The following is a 20,662-nucleotide window of genomic DNA, read 5'->3' as shown; positions in this document are numbered from 1 at the left end:
GCCGTGACAGTGCTCTGTATTTACATTGGATTTACTCCAGAAGCTTGGCCTTAGGGTGGAAGTTTTCCATCACTTTTGGAGAAAAAACAAGTGAAAAATGTAAACTCATCTCAACCTCCCAGATGTTTCCTGTGTGGAGGGTCGATCATTAAAAGCCCAAGTTCATCTGCTCAGCCCTCACCGTATTGAAAATCCCTGTCGTAGTCTGGAAGAAGAAAGCAAAAAAGAGGAAACAAATGAGCCTAGTACCAGTTTACAGTAAATGCTCTACAGCGAGTACTTAGATTAAGCTAATTTGACTTTCTAAAAAAAAAAAAAACCCCCACAATACCCACCTTTGTCATCATCAGCTGCAGAAACTGTGAGAGAGAAAGCAAAGAACATTGACCTCTATTAAGAAATTCAGCAGGTTACATAAGTGCATGTCAGCAAATGAGAGGCTGTTGTTGGACAAAACTGGGTTGAGCAAACATCTGAAACAGCGCCTATTAATGAAGGTCTTCATTTTGTAGCTGGCTCCTTAATTAAAACAAAACAGAACAAAACACGCACGCATGGACATTGTTCTCATGGGAACAGCGTGTTAACACTGTTAAGACCCAACTTCAAATCAATAAAATCAGGATTAGAGGGGTTCCAGTTATTGGCAGGAGGACCAGTTTCTATTTAAGTCTCAAACATCACAAGAAATGTAGAGGATAAAATGCTCGCTAGCCCAGATATTTAAAAAAAAATCCCGGAAAATAATAACTGTGCTTCTTCTACCCCAGTATTTTTATTTCATCGCCCTGTTTTAATCCGTGCTCTGTCACTAATGCGGGGAACTTCAGATCGGTCTGTTCAAACACCATCTCTGCCTCCATGTGGAGAAAAAAAAGTTGGCTGCAGACTTTCAGATCTACACTGTTCATTATAAGAAAGGAGAAAGCAGGCACTGTTTATGTGAGCGTCAGTGGTCCGAGTGAGAACAGTGTAACCTTGGAGGAGCACAAGAGAACGCTACATAAATACTTGTGTTAGGCAACATTTTGCATAATTAATGCGTTATTTTTAACGGTTATCATTAACAATATTCGACCATAATAGCCGATGCTGAAAGCACTGACATGATAAGGCAAGCGGAGAGTTATTAAAGAGTAAAAGCTTTCTGTTCTAAAGTTTAAGCTTAGAGACTTTTCTGACACTTGCTGAAAGAATCACATGAACTGCTACAAATAAGATTGATGCGGTTGAAACCCTGAACTCAGTAATATGTTATCTGTTCTACTGCATCCTGGCTGCTGGAGAGGAAGGGTGAAAGTCACACAGTTAACGCTGACCTTGTTCTTGGGCAGTAAATCCTAATATTATTCTTTTTCCTCACCAAAGCAGAAACACATTCTATCATACCGATGCCGACAAGTCTTCCAAAATAAGGTCTAACCCAAGAGTCGGACATAAAAGTCAAAGAAGATCTGCTTAAGATCAAGCACAGCCGATGGCATGCGGGGTGCACGGATAAACAACTCTGAGACCAGAGCTTGCATTAACAATGGAAAACTTGGCAGCAGTCTGAATAACTGATTTATTCAAACTGCTGTATAAGGAAACATTTACACTAGTCTGACACGGCCTTTTCTCTGTGTACAACACCGGGGTGAAAGATTTAAGCTGATTTTTGTTTAAGTATGCAAATTATGTTAGACATTATAAACATCTGACCATGTTAAAGTGCCATACAATTATGCATGCAACATTAAACAGAAGCACATCGAACGTTCATGCTTCGTCAGTGACCACTCACGCAAACTTACCAAACACCTCCCTTCCAAATGCTGATCCTATTATACAGACACATCAGCTCATTTAGCATGGAAGGACTTAAAGCAAAAGCTAGGGAAAGGGGAAGCAACTGAAGAAGGTCATGCTTGTTTTAAAGGGGGGAAAGCACGTAATTCTGCTGAAGGTCTCGTGAAAAGAATACCCACCAAGCGCAGGAGCCAGCCAGGAACTGAATGCCACCAGTGTCACAAGATCCATTGTACCTGTTTGGAAAAGTCAAACAAGATTGGGCTGTGTCAGGATGTGAAATCACAATAACAGGAAACAATAAATGTCTTAACCCGATTGTACACAGTTGTAAACCCCCCCCCCCAAAAAAAGACAACTGACAAACGCAATTCAACTGGATTAATAACACACAGTTTTACTTTTCGTGTCTTTATTCAAGACGCCAACTGATTCCTCACAGTGCAGGCTGAAAAAAAGTAACTCAAACAACTTTCTTTATTAGCAACAACCTCAATCAGATGCTAGCCTGGAGAAGAAGAGGTATGCACTGGAGAAAACAGGAAGAAATAACACATTGTGTGAATGAAAGACAGACAAGTGGGACAAACAAATAATACCATTTTAAGCTACAGACAGTGGACAAGAGAGGTGAAGAAGAGAGTGCAGGCAAGTACTGATTTGGTGATATTATTAGACAAAGGATGTTAACGATGGAGCTGCCAGGCAGGAGAAAAAGACAAAGGAGGTCCAAAGAGAATCTTTATGGGTGTAGTGAAGGTCATGCATAGGGTTGGTTGATAAAAGTGGATCCTAAGGACAGGGTAATATGGAGGCAAGGTAATCCGCTGTGGCGACCCCAAAGTGAGTAGTGGAAAGATGAAAAAGAAGAGCCTCAATCAGATGTTACCAGTAGCTGCTTATGAGATCGGGCAACAATCAAGAGGAATCTCGCAACGTTTTAGGAAGATTTTTGAAGCATTTTCCAGCTAGGGGCACCTCTTTAATGAGTTTTCTAAAATTCTAAGAGTTGTCTTGATCAAGGCATAATTTACACATCTACACATTAGAAGAACAAATTCTACAACCCTCATTTCAGATCTCATCTCCTTAACAAGAACGTCTGATTCCAAGACGATTTGGGAGAACTGATTACAGCAGATGCTTTTACCAGCCTGGACTTTTAGCGAATGTTTTTGTGTTCAATTAAGGCAAGTGAAAGATAACTTTTTGTGTTTCCAAAACATGCTCCAAGTTCACAGATGGTGTTTTTGTAGAACTATAGAAGCAGCCTGCTTACAACTTTGTGTGGTTATGAAGAAGCTTAATTTAATCTGAATGACATCTTTCTTCATGAATATCTGACATCCTCTAGTCTAAAATAAATCAGCTGCTCACACTGTTCTGCTAACGGAGAATCAGCCACTTTCGATGAAGTTCAGAACTGTTTTCACAATAGTCTATGGTTAAACTGAACTGAGTTTCACGTGGAAAATCATTGACACCATGCCTGGTAGGGAGACAATGCTCTTTCTCAGCTAGATGCCACATAACAGGCTCATGAATGTTTTCTGTATGGGAGTCTTAATACATAGTGCCTTAAATCTGGGTAAGCGAAGAGGGTCTATTTCAAGCGCAGCCCCTCAGAATATGGAGCTCAGCAGTGGAGGGGTACCAGGCAAGCCTGGTGTTGAGTTGCACTTGATATTTGGTCAGTGGATTTGGACTGGTTTTGCTGGGTCATCTACTTTACAAGTGGAGCAAAACCTTGGGGGAAGCATTACGGTCTATATATTACCTAGTACACTGGGATTCTCTTACACCCATATGTGTAAGGTTATGTTTTAGGTTATGATCTCACCAGATCCCACCCTTCATGATTGGAAATGGGCTGAAGGTCCATTCAAGACAGTATATGAGGCGAAATTTTGTTTGCTTCACAGCCCTAATTACCAAGAAAAAAATACCAAAACAGGACAACAAAAAATGTAATGCAGGTACGCAAAGCTTAGCTCTGCAGTCATAGAAAATCTAAGCCATGAAATAACATCTTTTGCAATGCAAAGATCAAAGCCTATGTTAGCAGAGCCAATGGCTCCCTCCCTGGCCCAAAGCACTGATGGGGATTCATGCATGACTAGAGTGGGGGTGTGAACACGAACCTGGAGCCTGGAGTGGAGAGAAATGAACACTTCAACCCTGGGAGCAGGATTAACAACAAAGGCCTGCCAATCAGGTTTAATCAAACAAATACAGGGTGAGTTATTCGAACAAGTGCCAATCCAATAATCTTGTTTGTTAGCCTTCTGAGTGATGGAGAGGAATATAATGGGGAGACAGGAAAGAAGCCCGTAGAGCAACACGTAAAATGAATTATAATGGGTTATAATAAAGTGGGATTAACACAGACTGTTTGCAATTAGGAATAGGAGCTTGTGTTTTACATTTCACTTACATAAACCCGTTACGGGGTATATTTAGACTCCAAACAGACTGCATCACCATACTTCCAAGGAACAACACTTGAGGTTTTTTCCTTTCGTAGTTTATTCTGTGAGGTATAGTCTGAAAAACTATGATATTCTGACATCTGTGCGAGTTGTCAACAATTGAAGCCATTCAGATTGTTACAGATTAAGTGACATTTCACAAGTTGTTGGCCACAAACTCACGGCTCAGCGCAAAAACGAGCCTCCAGTGAACTTGGCACGTAGAAGTTAGAGCAAATTTATGAGCAGGGAAAAAAGGCTTTCATAGTGCACAGAAGCATTGCAGGTATATGCAAAGAACGCGTAGGCGTGAGAGAAGCATGAGCGATGGCTTATCTAATTAGACGGTCACATGGTGGACGCAGGCGTTTAGTTGGGGGTGGTGGTGGAAACAACGTTGGAGAAACCAAGTAGAAAGACGATATCTTTCTAAGAACATATCTACCAATCAAACGCTGCTGACACAGGGTCCTGTTTATATGCGTGCAGAATCTATTTAATATATTTGTACCTGCATTAATATGAAAGTCGTGTTCAAGGAAACGCATTCATTTCAGCAGAGCACAAGTCAAAGTGAACTTACCGTATATCCGCCTCCTTGAAACTAATGTGAGTTGAGACTTTTCGCTCAGTGAGCTAAACTTTACTTGGAGGGGAGGAAAAAAAGTTTCCCTACGTTAAACACGCACAAATAAATAAATAAATAAAATGCATGCAAAACCTTCTATTATGACTTGATTAAAAATGAAGCCGTCTGGGTTGCATTCTGTGTGGATCGTTCACCATTCCCGCCTGGACCAAGTCGGTTTCTCCTTGGTCTTGCCTCAGGAATGAAAGGGGGAGGGGGAGGCGGGGTGCCACTGAAGTTACTCCCAAAAATTACCCAGGACTGCCCCGCTCACAAGTAAACAACGCAGGCAGAGCTGGACTGCAGCGCTACTGTGAGAGGACATCATCATCATCATCATCATCATCGTCATTATTATTCCCACGCTCTTTGTTGCCAGCGCCTCTTGTCAACATGTATTCCATAATGAACTATTAATCACGCTCATTTCTCCCCACTGGCAAATAATAGCCACAAACTGCACGGAACACAGTGAACTCTTTGTTCTGTGCTGCAATTTCCAGGCTTCAAAGAGAGGCTCGGTGCAATTAAGCAAATAAACACTAGATGGCCAGGGCAGACTGTCACTGTTGCAGTTTTCTCTCAGCTACATGAAAACTTTGTTCGCGAGGTGTTTTTCCAAGTCAGAGTGCCAGCTTTCTGTCCCCTGACAGCAAAGCCTGGCCGGGGTGGAGGAAGGGCCCCCCTCCCTACTCTAAGGACCTTTAGTACATATAGGTTTCTTATAATGGCATTAGGTTAGCATTACTTCTATTACATGTGCAAAATGTCATGTTTTTCCAGTTTAAATTGATACAGGTTGCTAGAGGAAACACGCGAAGAATCACAAACAACCCACATACTGCAGAGAAAATATCTTTATTTAGCGGTCAGAACAATGTGTTTTTTAATAACAGACACATATTAAAAAGTATTGCAAGACAGGCAAGACAGGCAAGACAGGCAAGACATAACGGGAAAGGAGATGGAATAATTTTCTCCCCCACTAGATGGAGATATTGGTCAAGAATGAGCTCCATGCCTCTTTCGCCCCTTTCTTTCCCTCTTTTTTCTAAACCCTGGGTAAACAATAGAAGGCACAATCACCAGGAAGCAACTTAAACTATTCCATGAATCAAGACGAGGTGCTGAAGCAGGTTGAGTAAATCTGTGAACAAGCGAGATTCTTCATCCTGTTTAAGAGGGGAAGAAACATGGACGTGAGCCACTGTGCAGCTGTTTTATTCATGAGCAAGCATCAGTTAATATCTGAACTTTATATTTTATTACCTGTTAACCAGATGCTTTTGTCGGAACAGGACCAGCATCTCTACAGGCCACTGCAATGAAAACAAAAGGGAAAATGAACTTATAAGGAGACTGGAGCAAAGGAAAGTGTCCACTCGGGCACAGCGGAAATTACGTGTGATGACTTTGTACATGAAATTTGTGTTTTAAAAGAACTGAGGATTAGCACTTGTTCTTATTAGAGTTATTTTCTTGTGTTCTCTATGGACTTGTTGAAAAAAAAAAAGCCAAATAAACGACAACTCTGAAAAACTCAAGTCAAGGGAGGAAAGAGACGGACAAAACTCTGCTCTCCAAAGAGGTGACTTAAGGCTAGGACACAAAACTAAACATGAGGGCTCAAATTAATATTGCACCCAGATGAGTCTTAAGTGTCCTTGGATGACAAGCAGTGATTGGATTGCAAGCTTGGTAGCTTTTGATGGCCATGCCTGTCAGCCTTACCTGCTTTTTAATCAGTAATTACCACAGGGGATTCTCTGGCATTTCTTAATTAAATTGGACCAAATGCAATTAAAAACCACACTCTCATTCCCTTAAAAGGGCTCTGTGGAGTCCTTGTTTAGTTCTTGCTGTTAAGAGAATAAGCGGTTGAATGGTCATAGCACCTTCCCATCTCTCGCTGATCTGTACTTGATTATTTCAGTGGTCAAATTAAGTTTGCAGTTTGCATAATACGGGGAAAGATAGCATTTAAGATTAAAAAAATAAACCCTCTAACATGGAGCCAAATAATTAAAAGTTAATATCTGGAGCTCTGGATCACTATGAGAGTAAGTAGTGAAGCGAAGGCTGATCCTGTCATAGCACTAAGTGTAGTACTATATCTTCCCCTTTAACCCCCATATATTTATACACAGGAAATGCTGCAATGTGTCTTTAAAATACTCACCATCTGGAAAAGTCCCCAGCGCTCCAGGAGCCGACAACTACAGACACATCAGTTGTGATTTTTCCATCTGCTGTCGTCATGTCATCTTTGGAGTCGTTATTGTAGTTACCACAGGCGCCGCACATTTTACCAGACAGGCTACTGTGAATAATGACGGTGACCTCCTGAGAAATAGAGTAAGTGACCCGCACAGCGGACGCCCTTTCGATGATCAAAGCCCTCTCTGAGATTTGGACAGAGAGTGTGCTTGTCACTTTGCTGGGAAGAGACACTTTCCTGCCATTTACCTGAATGACACAGATAATGGAACATAACTGTTATTATTATGGTATAAAATGTCTATTATTATCTAATATAGTATAAAACTGAGCTCAAACCAATCACATTCAATTTTTGCATAAAAATGTTCTCACCCAGGTCACGTGTTCGCTGTTCACTGCCACGATGGTATCGCTGAAGAACACATACACACTGGCAACAGTGGGAGCTGCCCCCTTGTTGCAGACCCTAACGTCCACGACCACACGGAACCACAGCTCAGCGCTCTCGTCACACAGAGACGCCACTTGGAAAGCGCCCTGTGCTCCTATCGCGCCTGACATACCATCAAAGGAGCTTAGCTGGCCATCACGGCTGACGACGCATTGGCCCTGCTTCAGGTGGCAACCCCTGACTCCGTCTCTGATATCGCAAACTTCCCCACTGGCACAGGACAGCTTTTCACACTTTACCATACCAGAGGCCTGGCACACACACTTTGACTTGCAGTCGTTGTCCACCAATTCTTGGCCCACCTGGGAAGAAGATGTTAAAAACTCATCATACAGAACTTGTCATAGCTCTATTCAGGTGTTAATTCAGTGACCAGAATATAGGGCTAGTCAGTTTTTACCATCAGATATCTGCCGTTGTACATACACCCACAGTCTTCCAGGACAACACACTGGACACCATTGAAAACGAACCCATCATCACACTGGCATCCTTCAAAACAGCCCGGAAAACAACCAAACGGGGTAACAAAACTGGCACATGTCCCACTACAGGTGTCGGCACACAGCTCATAGTGACTGTGTGGAGGGCATGATGCAGCTAGAAGAGAAAACAAGGGCAAAAAATTTGTGCCTGAAATACAGAGCACAGATGAATACATGAGCTAATCTTCAGCTAGAGACTGCTGTGTGTTACTTACGGCAGAAAGAGTTGCTCCTCCACTGCTGGATTTGAACTCCTGCACTCTGGCAGGCCAAAGCGTAAGCCTGCACACTGTTACACAGAGTGTCTTTGTTGCCCCCCACAGCACAAACATCAAACACACAATCCGACAGATATACTGCTGGGTCAATGACACTGTGGCAGGCTTTGAAAGGCCCATTAGGCGCACTGATGATGCCGCAGGAGTCGGATTTTCCATACAGGACAGCTTTGGCCTGCTCACATTCTGGGCACTGTCCTCCACAGCCTCCACATATATACCCAGGTAGGTCCACCGTCCATGCCATCCCAAATTCATCAACGTTTTTGGCTTGTTTGCCACCAGGAAGAATGAAATCATCACCACCGTTCTTGTTGTAGTTTCCACAAAGACCACACATCTTTCCCTGGTATGTAGAGGGAACAATCACCTCAACATAATACACAGTGTCATAGAGGACTGTCAGTCCAAAGGCTGTTCGAACAATTATGTTGCGACCTTCCTGGGTTATTTTGAGACGCCCATTCTCCAGGGATAGCGGAAGGTTTAGTAGTTCATCATCCACCTTAAAGATCGAGACAAAAAAAAAAGAAAAAAAAGAAGAAGATCGAGACAAAAAATCATTTTTGGGGAAAAAAATGAGAAAAAATACAAGACATATTTACATAAGTATGTTTGATCAAGATAACAAACTCACAAAGACTTTCCAAGGCATTTTCTGCTGGATGTAAATGGCATAACCATAGACTGACACTGCCACTGACTTCGTCACAGCCACCTTTCCATTTCCAAACTTCTCATTCCCCTGAGTGACGGTGAACGGCGTCAGCTGACCTTTGTCATCATCACAAACCTTGGCCAGTACATAGACACAGGTACCCTGGAAATCAAACCTACGTCCATCAAAGGAAATGTAATGAGGATCACCGGAAGCCACACATTTGCCTTCCCCCTCTGGATAGCAGCCTTTCACTCCATTTACAAGCTTACAGATTTCTCCTGGACGGCACTTGGCCTTTTGACAAGACACAGCTCCATTGTCCCCACAAGTGCATTCCTCTGCGCACTTGTCTTCAGAATAGAAGACGTCTCCTTTTTGGTAGTACTGACCATCATAAGAGCACCCGCAGTCCTTCACAGGCACGCAGGTATCCCCGCTCAGGAGGTAGCCTTCGTCACACTCACAGCCTTCTGAACAATACCTGTGGCAGCTGGTAACGGGGGTTAAGCTTGCGCAGGTGGCTGGACAACCCGTGGCACACAGGCTGTAATGGCTGTTAGCAGGACAAGCCATAGCTGTGGGATGGAATGAGAAGATGGGAAAGCAAAGAAGGTAAAAGGTAAAAGATATTTTGAAACAAGAGACTTAATAAAACAGGCAAAAAAAAATAATTATTCAAACTCACGACAGAAGCTTTCTGCTCTCCAGGAGTAGATGGTGACTCCAATGCTCTGACATGCAGAGGCATACACTTCCACAGCATCGCACACTGATCCATGGTGCCCTTGATATTGGCAAACGTCAAAAACACAGTCCTCCATGTAAGGAGCTGGGTCCACACGGCTATGGCAATCTTTAAAGGGCCCTGCCTTGTCTGCAATAATGCCACAGTACTTGTTGGCTTCATACACTTTCTTCTGGGAGTCTGAACAGGCTTGGCACCACGGCCCTTGGCAGACTGATGAGCAGCCTGGTACAATGGCCACCTGCCAGCTGTCCCCCAGCTGTCTTTCATTAGACGTGGTGTTGCCGTTGGGCATTGTCAGGTCATCCTGAGCTTTGTCATTGTAGTTACCACACAGGCCGCAGACTGCACCCTGGTAGGTGCTGGGCAGAGTAACGGTCACTGTGCTCTGCCAGTCAAAGGTCACCGTGATACCAGCAGCTGTCTCCACTACAGCTTTCCAGCCGCTGAGGGACACCATCAGCTCGTTATTGTAATTCAGTGGCAACAAAACAAGCTGCCCGTCGAGCTGAAAAGCAGAAAACGAGGGAAGGAGAAGGGAATATTTTTAGGAGCTTATAAATTTAATAATTTTGTGGCCCTTGCTAATCCACTCTAATGTGCAGTTAAATCTTGATTTAATTAAGTCTGCCAGGATCAAAATTTTAATATGCAATTAAAGACATATGCAGAAGAGCATGAGGGATGTCAGAATTAGTACAATGACAAAAGGCATTATCATCCAACGATTTGAGGCTCAGAGTATCTCTTCTGTTTTTTATTTTCAATAAAGCGACTACATGCTGTGCCCTATTTCCTTTTCTCCTCTAATAGCTGCACAAAATGCATTAGGCATTCAATATTTTATTACATCGCCTATATGCTTCACATTATCCACATCATCACTTACCAAGACTTTGTAAGGGTATTCTCTGCTTATGGTGAGAGTGATGCCATATATGGAAAATTTGACGGTGCTTGTGTAGGACACGGCCTTGCTTCCCCGGTGGTCATTCTGCACAGTCACCTTGAACGGCACCAGCCCAGGCTGCTGAGAGCAAAGCCCTGCCAGCTGATATACACACGTGCCTTGGAAATTATACCTGCGGCCATCAAAAGTGCGGTAGTGCGGGTCACCTGAGGCCGAGCAAGTGGCGTAACTAATGGGTCGGCAGGCGCGCTCTCCATCCACTACAGTACACTGCTCTTTGGCAGAGCAGGAAGCCTCACGGCATGCCACAATGCCCAGGGTCATATCACACTCGCACAGGCGATGGCAAGCTTCATCATCCCAGAACTGCTGTCCTGGTTTGTAGTAGCGACCCTGATATGAGCAACCACATGTTTTTGCAGGTACACAGACGCCGGCGCTGAGGACGTAACCCTCGTCACACACACAGGTCTCCACACAGGTCCCGCTGCAGACCTGCTTTTCTCCAGTTAATGGGCAGGATGGCTGACACGGGCTGGCGCAGTCTTCGTAGTGGCTGTTGCGCGGACAGTTCATCGCTGGTTATGAATTAAATAGAGACAATCAGAAAATAAGAACTACATATTTGATTTGAATCATTAGACGAAGAGTTTTTCAAATACTTACGACAGCCAAATTTTGTTCTCCAGTTCTTGATTATTATTCCTTCGTCACGACACTTATCACTGTAGGAGGCCAGAGCCTGGCACAGCATCTTTTTGTCCCCCTTGTTGTAACACATGTCATACACACAGTTGTTCATGAAGGCCTGGGGGTCCACCTTTTCATGACACTTCTGGAACAGGCCGCTGGTCTTGTCCGCAAGAGCCCCACAGAACGCCTCGGTTTTATAGAGCTTAACATCGTCGTTGTCACAGGTAGGGCAGTTTTTCTCACATGTGTCCCAGCAAGGATGTTCCTTGTCCTGTTCAGGTGCTAGCCAGCTCTTGCCCCACTCAATGACTGAGGAAACTGGTTTGCCTGCTGGATTTAGCATTTCATCAAGAACATTAGCGTTGAAGTTGCCGCACAAACCACAGACCAAGCCAAAGTAGCTGCTGGGAAGCTTAATGACAAGGTACCAGTTCCAGTCATAGGAGACAACCAGACCAAAATCTGTCTCCACCTGTGCAGTGTTCCCTCTTTGTAACACTGAGACTTTACCATCACCCAAAAGTACAGGAAGATTCAGCAGCTCCCCGTCCACCTTTAAACAAAATGCACCAGAACAATGGATACACACATATATATATGTACTGTACACAAGCAAATGTCAAAAGTAAGCAGGCAAGAAACTGAAACTCACCATGACTTGACCAACTTGGTTCTTCTGGATGGTGATCTGGTAATCGTACACAAACACATCTACATTTCTGACGTAGGAAACTGCTGTGTTGCCTCTGTTGTCATTCCTCTCAGTGATCAAAAATGGAACTAGACCATCCAGTTCGCCGCACGTCTTAGAGATGACGTACTTGCAGGTCCCCTGGAAGTCATAGTTGTACCCATCAAATGTGTGGTAGTGAGGGTCGCCCCAGGCCCAGCAGGTGCCTGTGTATTTGGGGATGCACGTAGCCTCGCCCTTCTCAACTCGGCATGTCTCCTGTGCCCGACACTTGAGATCTTTGCAGGGATCTGCAATGGATAAATAAAGAATAATTTTCAAATAGCTCTTTAATTGAACCCTAATTATTCAAGTTACTGTATTTTTTTCATTTACCAGTAAAGATTTATCAAATGGGTAAATACAAAATACAGTGTTTGTGTCTTGCCTGTGTTGTAACATGCCCTGATTCCGTTCTTGACCATGCATTTGGTGTCTTGAGGACAGGAGTGCTTTTCACAGATGAGGCCTTTTCCTGGATTACATGTGCACTTTCTGTTACAGTCTTCCTCATACACAACATCACCAGGCTGGTGACACAGAACAAGGTTCATTAGACATGGAAAAAAAATACTCATTAGAAACTAGTGAGAAAACATTATTTCATGCCTAATCAGCAATTTAAACACTAAAATTTTAAGAGCAAATCAAAAACCATAAATCAAACATCGAAATGTCCACCACTCTAGAGAAAAAGCATTATTTCTATATCAGTATTTGTTAAAGCCACTTTGACACACAGAAAAACTATATTATTGTAATTCCTCAGTCATACCTTATAAGTTTTTCCATTCTCATAGCATCCACACTCAATCTCTTTAACACAAGTCTGTCCATTGAATAAGAAGCCAGCATCACAGTCACAGCCTTCTGTGCAGTTGGAGGGGCACTGAACAATCTCTGTGAGGCCAGCACAGGAGGCGGAGCAGGCTTCAGCACACACTTCGTAGTGACTGTTGATCGGGCATTTCATGGCTGAAATAAAGTATCACAAGAAAAGAGAAATTATTTTAGAGATGAAGCCAAAATAGTATTAAAAGGGTATAATAAAGATGAATTTGTGAACTTCATGACTTACGACAGAAGGAAGGTGTTCTCCAGTTTTTGACATCGGCTCCTACAGCGTGACAGTTAAAGGCGTAGGCTGCTACGCTGTCACAAAGCACCTTTCCATCACCATTGGAAGCACACAAATCAAACACACAGTCAGCAAAATATGGCTGAGGGTCCAAGATGCTATGGCAAACTGCAAAAGGCCCGTTGGGATTGGTCATTATACCACAGTAGGCGGACTTTGAAAACACTGCCTTGAGAGCTGGGTCACATTCAGGACAAGAATTCCCTTTGCAGCCATTTTCACACACAACATTGGGAATGGTGACCTTCCATGACTTTCCAAACTCATTCACGTTATTGGTAAGCCTACGATTGGGCATCTCGAAGTCATCGTTTCTGTCCCCGTTGTAGTTGCCGCACAGGCCACAGACCTTACCACGATAATTACCAGGTACTGTGACTGTCACTTGATAGACCAGATCATAAGTGACAAGGAGCCCAAAATTGGTTGCAATAACATAACGATTGCCTTCTTGATAAACTAGAATGGCTCCATCATTTAGATTCATAGGAAGGTAGCTCAACACGCCATTTACCTAAAAGCAAGACATCTGTGTTAGTGCAAGAAATAACTCCACATCAACATTTGTATCTACATAAAAGAAGTAATTACAAATTTCTTTAAAGTAGGCCAACTACTCACCAGGACTCCAAACATATTGTTCCTCATGATGAGAGTGAAGCCGTAGACCTCCACGGCAACCAGCTTGGTTACAGACACCACCTTTCTGTTCTTAACCCTGTCCCACTGCTCATTTTCTACCTGAACGGAAAAGTCCACCAAGTGGGTACCTTCCAGTCCACAACTCTTGGACAGTGTATAAGTGCAGGTCCCCTGGAAATCAAATTTTTTACCATCAAAAGTGAGGTAATGGGGGTCACCAGCAGCTTGGCATACACCCTTGCCAACAGGGTGGCATTTTTGGACACCATCTTCTATTTTACACTTCTCATTAGGGCCACATGTGAACTTCTTGCACTCAACCTACGAAACAAACAAACAAACAAACAAAAAAAAAAAATCCAACCAGGTCAGTAAAAAGCTTCATCTAAATGATTAATCTTTACTTTTCCCTCCTCTAGTTTCCTTTACCTCTCCTCCTTTTTTGCAATTGCACTCCTCCTCACATTTCCCATTGGGATAAAACACTTCTCCAGTTCGGTAGTAGCGGTTATTGTGAACGCAGCCGCACTCCGATAAGGGAACACATGCATCTCCGCTAAGGATGTAACCATCATCACAGGAACAGCCCTCCGCACACTGAGCTTGACAGCCTTTAGGAGGAGTCAGACTTTGGCAAGTCACAGGACAGGCGATTGCACAAATTTCATAGTGGGTGTTGGTGGGACATTGCATCGCTGTATACAAGGGACATAAAAGAGCCAATTCAATTTAGAGCACAGAAGCAGGCAGCCATTAGAAAAGGTACATAAAACCTGAGGGAAAAGAAGAAAAATTCACTGAAGTGTGTAACATAAAAAACAAGACAAACACTGTTTATTCTACCTTTTCCTTTTTTCCAATTCATTAATTACTTATTAATTAATTATTTTTCAATGGAAATTATCTATAAAATGAAAGCATTTCTCACCACAGAAGTGAACCGTTCTCCAGTTGTACACATTGGCCCCTGCAGCCTGACAGGCAGATGTGTATGCTGTAATAGCCTTACACAGCACGTCCTTCCTGCCCTTATATAAGCATACATCATAAACACAGTCTTCAAAAAAGCTAGCTGGATCAACCTTGGCGTGGCAGTCGCGGAATGGCCCTTTTGCATCTTTTACCACACCACAGAAATCATCTTTTTCATACTGAACTTTCTGATTAATGTCGCAGTCAGGACAGACCCCTTTACAGCCTTCGACACAACCCGGGATCTCAGCCACTCGCCAGCTGGTACCGAAATCTACTGGCGAAACGGGTGTTTTACCATTTTTCGGGATCAGGTCATCCTCAGGTTTGCCGTTGTAGTTGCCACAGAGGCCACAAACGGCACCCATGTAGTTGCTTGGCAGTGTTACAAACACGGCACTGTCCCAGTTAAAGGAAACTTTCAGGCCAAAATCAGTTGTGACGACTGCATACCAGCCACTCTTGTAGACAGATATCTTTCCCTCCTCCAGGGTGATAGGCAGATTGACCAGCTCGTTATTCACCTGAAGCCAAATGAAACATTCAGTTTGGTGAAAATAGGACCACAATTCACAGAATTAACATTGTCATATTAAACACTAGGTACTTCTTACCATAAGCTGGCCTTTGTGTGTCTTAGTAATGATAATGCTGAAGGAGTACACCTTGATCTCTACTAACCCGGTGTAGGCGACCACCTTGCTGCCCCGGTGATCATTCTGCACTAGGATTTCAAATGGCACTAACTCTGGGTCCTTGGAACAGAGTGCAACAAGCTGGTAGACACATGTGCCCTGGAAGTTAAATTTCTTCTTGTCAAAGGTCATATAATGGGGATCACCAGTGGCCTGGCAGGTGCTGAAAGACAATGCTTGGCACTTTCTTATGCCATCAACCACTTTGCACTCCTCCCCGGTCCTGCAGCCCTTTTCCTCGCACTGAACCTGTCTGCTTCCAGCTACACATTTACACCATTGCTTGCAGCCTTGGTCAGCCCAGAATGCCTCTCCGGGAGGAATATATCGACCCTCATAGGTACAGCCACACTGAGCAGCAGGAACACACTTATCTCCGCTTAAAACAAAGCCTGCTTTACAGGTACAGGTCTCCACACAAGGGCGTTTGCATTTGGAGGAAGCATTTGGGTCCGAACATGTGTCAGGACAGGCGCTGCCACAGAGCTCATATTGGCTGTTTGCTGGACATTTGGCAGCTTTAGTGAGAAAAAAAGAATAATGTAATTAGTAATTCTAACAGTTAATGAAAAATAAATGTCGCTTAATTAAATTGTTAACTTAGTTAAATTACTCACGACATTGTGCCTTCTTCCTCCACTCTTGAACCTGGACCCCAGCAATCTGACAAGCTTCAGCATAAGCCTCCACTGCACTGCAGAGGAAATGTCGCAGACCACCTCCCATGCATAAATCATATTTACAGTCCTCTATGTATGGTAGTGGGTCAATGATTTTATGACATTTGCTAAATAGGTCAAGTGCAATGATGCCACAAAACAAGTCACTCTCCCATGTTTTCATCAGGCTGCTTTCACAGTTATCCAACCCATCTGTACAGCCATCTTTGCACTGAGCTTCCCCAAGCCCTGGCACCTTCCAGCTCCTACCAAAGGCCAGAGCTCCACCTGCCTGTGCGCCAGAGGGTGTGGTGAAGTCGTCACTGGGATTTCCATTGAAGTTACCGCACAGTCCACAAGTCTTACCAGCATAACTGCTGCACAAAGTGACCACAAGCCGTTGTTCCCAATCATAACGGACTGTCAGACCAAAATCGGTCTCAATGAGCACAGAGCTTCCGCTCTTATGCATTCTCAGTTTGTCATTATTCAAGGTTACTGGCAAACTCCACAGAATATTGTTAATCTGCCCAAATGAAAGATGAAAAGAATTATTTACTACACTGCATTTTGATAAATATTATTTTGAAATAATAAATAATAATAAATAATAATAATAAATAATTAAAGACAAGTCAGGATGTTTGAAAAATTAAACAGCTTTTTAGCAGTAATAAATTGGAAGGCTTACCCTCACACGCCCAGTCTCGGACCGAACTACTGTGATGGTAACATCAAACACCTTCACTGTGACCATGGCAACATATGATACCTTGAGATTTCCTCTGTGCTCATTCTGGGCGAGGATCTCAAATGCAGGGAGACTATCACCCTTGTCACAGTTTTTAGAAATGACATATGTGCAGGTACCCATGAAGTTAAAGTGTCGTCCATCAAAAGTACGGTAGTGAGGATCTCCCACTGCCCAGCATGTTCCAGGATTTTTTTTTACTGGAACACAGGAGGGACGGCCATCCTTCATCTCACACATCTCATTGACCCTGCAGGTGATGCTGCTGCAGGACAGAGATGCACTTCCTGTTAAAAAAAACAAAACAATAATTACTCACATCAGTCTGCTTAATAAATGTGAAATATTACTGGTGAAGGAGTGGGGGGAATGCTAAACATCAATACTGTGTGCTGCTTACCTGGCTGCACGCACTGTCCTAGGGACCCATAACCGTTCATCTGACTGAATCCTATACTGTAGAGAGCAAAAGGCGAACCTGAGCTGGACAGGGTGTGTTTGTTGTTGGTAGGGCTTTGGTTGTAGGATATTTCTGCCCAAGAGAACTCTGATCCTTCAATCTTTTTCCACTGCACATCACGAGGCAGCTCTGTATTATCCCAACGGAGTGTTGCTGCTGCACTGGTTTGTGCTACAACTAAAGCTTTGTTTTCAAACCCAGCTAGAGCCTCAAATGAGTAGGAAAAGCAGAAACGGTCTGTGGATATTACATTCGTCAAGAAAGGGTCGTAGTACAGTAACCAGCTATGTTCCACACCATTGAAGAGCAATAGGACCTGGATGCCATGATCAGCCTGAATGGACAGCGCGTCAGGATTGTGGTACTGGATCTCTATTGTCTGCCCTGTGCTCAAACTCAAATCATCTTTACGTTGGCCATTTTGGACAGTGACACTTGTGTTCTGGGAGGCCTGAAGGTAGACACTATCAAAATTCTTCTGGAAACTCAGGGGAGGCATGACGAAGCTTGTTCCCCAGCTGCTTACTGGCAGTAGATGCTCATAAACATGGTTGCATTTTGCGAATCTCCAGGTACAAGTGTGACCACTGAAAACGGCAACAGGGTGTTTGGAGGAAACTCTGGTGCCTGAAAGTTCATATGAACTCTGAAGCTGGACACTCTCATATGGCTTGAGGTTTAATACCATTTTGCTGTTTTGATCGTAGACACGGTTCTCAAACTTGATTGCCCCTTGTGGGAAGATCTCAACTTCTTGGGCCTCTTTTCCATTTGTCACAGAGAACTCTTTAAATGTTGCATAGGGGGTTCCAGGAGGTGTAAAGATGAAATATTCTGTACCCCATTCACTGACTGGATAGATCACAGATGTATCTGCTGTGTACAGCTTGTAGTTGAAGGAGGTTACAGTCACATCTGCGGAGGCTTCAATACGCACTGTATTGGAAGACTTCGTGCTACCATACATTTCAACGCCATCGGGGAGACTGATGGTAACCACCTCTCCAGCATTTAAAGTTTTTTCTTGCTTGAAGCTTAAGGGAGGTACTTGCACTGTCACTTTAGTATTTGCCTGAATAGCAGTGATGTGGAGTTGATATTGGGGAGTGTCATAGTGCTGAAGATAATTCTGTAGGAAGGAAAGGGCAAACTCCCTCCCTGCCCATCCAGCGCTAGATGGACCTGGGAGAAGGTGAGAGAGCAGGAAAACAGCAAAAAAACACAGAGTAAGAGCTTTTCACATTCTCAGAAACGAAAAAGGCAGGCATCATCTTGTGCATGATGAAAATATGTCATAAAAGTGTCAGGAAATTAATGAGACAGTTTTTGCCAAAGCAGTCAAAGGATTCTCAGGCTGGCAATACAAAAACACGGCTTGAGAGTTCTTGGATAGCATACACATTACAAAGAAACAATATGACACCAAAGAGAGAGCGGCTGAAAAATGCCTCCATTTCAAAGTTACAAAGGCTGGGATGAATGCTACTCTATAATGAATGGATAGCTTCTTTCCTTGATAACAATTGTCAGAGATTTAGACGAAGGAATAGTCACTTGACTGCTTCTCTGGAGCACTCAATAAGTCACTTGCGCAGACAATATAATTGCATAATGGAAATATTATCAATATCTGCGCTTTTGCTGTGAAAAGACCACATTCTGGGCTCAGTCAGGGCCTGAGGGATTTAGATTACACTCCTGTTTCATCCATTCAGTTTTAATAGTGCCAACTCAATAGCAGCTAAAGGTAAATGCTATTCCCAACAAAAGCAAATTTCAATTTAGATGGCTATCCTTTATGTGCCGCACTCTCAAATTCTTTACCTGTTTAACATTCTGCCTCATTCACACAAACACCTAGTGTGGTGACACAACAATGCTTTCAAATCATGAGACTGGAATCTTGGATAAATTGCTTCAAATTGAGCAAAAAAAAAAAAACCCCCCAAAAAACCCAAAAACAAATTGAGCAGTTTCATTCTGCAAGGTTTGTGTGGTTTGTATCCTGAGATTCTTAGTTTTCATCCATTTTTACGAGGTAATTAATTTAAGGTGACTGGAATTAACACACAAAAAGAATATATAAGAATATATATATAGTTTTCTATGAACAATTGAGTGAATTGATTCTTTGCAAGAACTGAACTGATTTCCTGCTTTTATAGTAATATTTGAGCTGGCACAATGGACTTCTTTGAGAAGTAGAAAATTAATCAAGCATTCAACCACTAAAAATAATTTTTCTGTTCAGGAAAACAACTAAACTATAATTAGTAACTGTAATTTGGCATCATAGTAAAAAAACAACAACATTTTTTCAGCTGTTTTATAAGCATTTGAAAATTCATGGACAACAACAACAACAACTATATTTTAGAATTAAAAATATAATTGAAATCTACGTGGACACACATCTCGAATTGAGTTGAAGAAAAGAACAAATGTATCCAAGCAAAATGAAGAATGACCAAATATACTTACAGCTGAGTAAAGCTGCCAAAGCGCAAAGTATCAACAGGGCTCCCATGGCTGAAGGAAAGAAATTCTTGTTTTAATTGCTGAAAGTTTTCTGAGTTATATTATTTAACCAGCCTGAATCGTAAAGAGCCCAATGCTTACCTGCTTCGAGCAATGCTTGGGATGATAGGTCTTTCACCTCGATCTTTTTATAGCCTAATGGGCAAAAGCAACAACCAATAAAAAAACACGAAATGTCCACAACTCTATCAAAACAATACCCTTCCTCTAAAACAAATTTAGGCAGAACTTGGTTGACTTGCTGTTTGTTAATATGGGTGTGACGTCTAATACAAACTATAGGCCCATGTATGGAATGAATCATTTATATTTTACTGTGTGAGCACACTTTGGTATCTGTCAAGAATTCTTAGATGTTTTTAATGGTCTCTGATAAACTTTTATTAAAAAAGAAAGAAAGAAAGAAAAAAAAAGTATGGTTTTTTTTAAGTAACTCTTGTTCTCATTTTCTCTTACATAAATAATAAAACATAAAGCTTGACCCCATTTTACAAGTTTTCATCAAAATAAAATCTAGTGACACCCAATATCTAAACACTGAGAGATATAGGCTAATTTTATTATCAGCTGATATCCAGTTGTATATTCTGGTGTAACCAAACAATATAATCTGTTTTAGATTAGGAAAGGCACGAACCTGATAAGTCCAAAATCACTGCTTACCTTCAAAGTTACTCAGATCTCTTGATAATAGAACAACTTTGAACAATACAAAAGTACAGACAGTGTTTATATACTATTTTTTATTTT

At 42.6% G+C, this 20,662-nt stretch overlaps 2 protein-coding genes across 5 annotated transcripts in view; both read right to left on the bottom strand.

Annotated features, from left to right (window-relative positions):
- The window catches only part of LOC101477135 (FXYD domain-containing ion transport regulator 6), a 14,597-nt gene extending 9,456 nt beyond the window's left edge, over window positions 1-5,141 (bottom strand). The window contains exons 1-5 of one of the 4 annotated variants that reach the window (XM_012923850.4): window positions 4,840-5,141; window positions 1,968-2,024; window positions 1,794-1,820; window positions 336-359; window positions 182-205 (exon numbers count right to left, since the gene is read on the bottom strand). In XM_012923850.4, coding sequence (XP_012779304.3) covers window positions 182-205; window positions 336-359; window positions 1,794-1,820; window positions 1,968-2,019 — 127 coding nt within the window. In that variant the 5' untranslated portion in view covers window positions 2,020-2,024; window positions 4,840-5,141. The remainder of the gene's footprint in view (window positions 1-181; window positions 206-335; window positions 360-1,793; window positions 1,821-1,967; window positions 2,025-4,839) is intronic. The other 3 variants (XM_012923839.4, XM_012923858.4, XM_012923854.4) reach the window with 3 other exon arrangements.
- A 594-nt stretch (window positions 5,142-5,735) lies between these two features.
- Window positions 5,736-19,900, bottom strand: fcgbp (Fc gamma binding protein). The gene is made up of 22 exons (XM_023154505.3): window positions 19,856-19,900; window positions 17,315-18,556; window positions 16,855-17,201; window positions 16,122-16,689; window positions 15,424-16,022; window positions 14,766-15,333; window positions 14,267-14,532; window positions 13,817-14,158; window positions 13,136-13,709; window positions 12,833-13,032; window positions 12,446-12,587; window positions 11,980-12,308; window positions 11,301-11,880; window positions 10,614-11,212; window positions 9,665-10,232; window positions 8,956-9,554; window positions 8,256-8,823; window positions 7,956-8,155; window positions 7,477-7,857; window positions 7,064-7,350; window positions 6,154-6,203; window positions 5,736-6,056 (listed from the first exon to the last, which is right to left on the bottom strand). Exons 2-21 carry the CDS (start codon window positions 18,339-18,341, stop codon window positions 6,194-6,196), a joined length of 8,754 nt encoding a protein of 2,917 aa, XP_023010273.3. The 5' UTR covers window positions 18,342-18,556; window positions 19,856-19,900; the 3' UTR covers window positions 5,736-6,056; window positions 6,154-6,193.
- Between the last annotated feature and the right edge of the window lie 762 nt (window positions 19,901-20,662).

This window comes from Maylandia zebra, linkage group LG11 (assembly GCF_041146795.1).
Source record: "Maylandia zebra isolate NMK-2024a linkage group LG11, Mzebra_GT3a, whole genome shotgun sequence".
NCBI lineage: Eukaryota > Metazoa > Chordata > Actinopteri > Cichliformes > Cichlidae > Maylandia > Maylandia zebra.
Note: the sequence above shows the minus strand (reverse complement) of the source record. Positions and strands in the feature narration are given on the sequence as shown.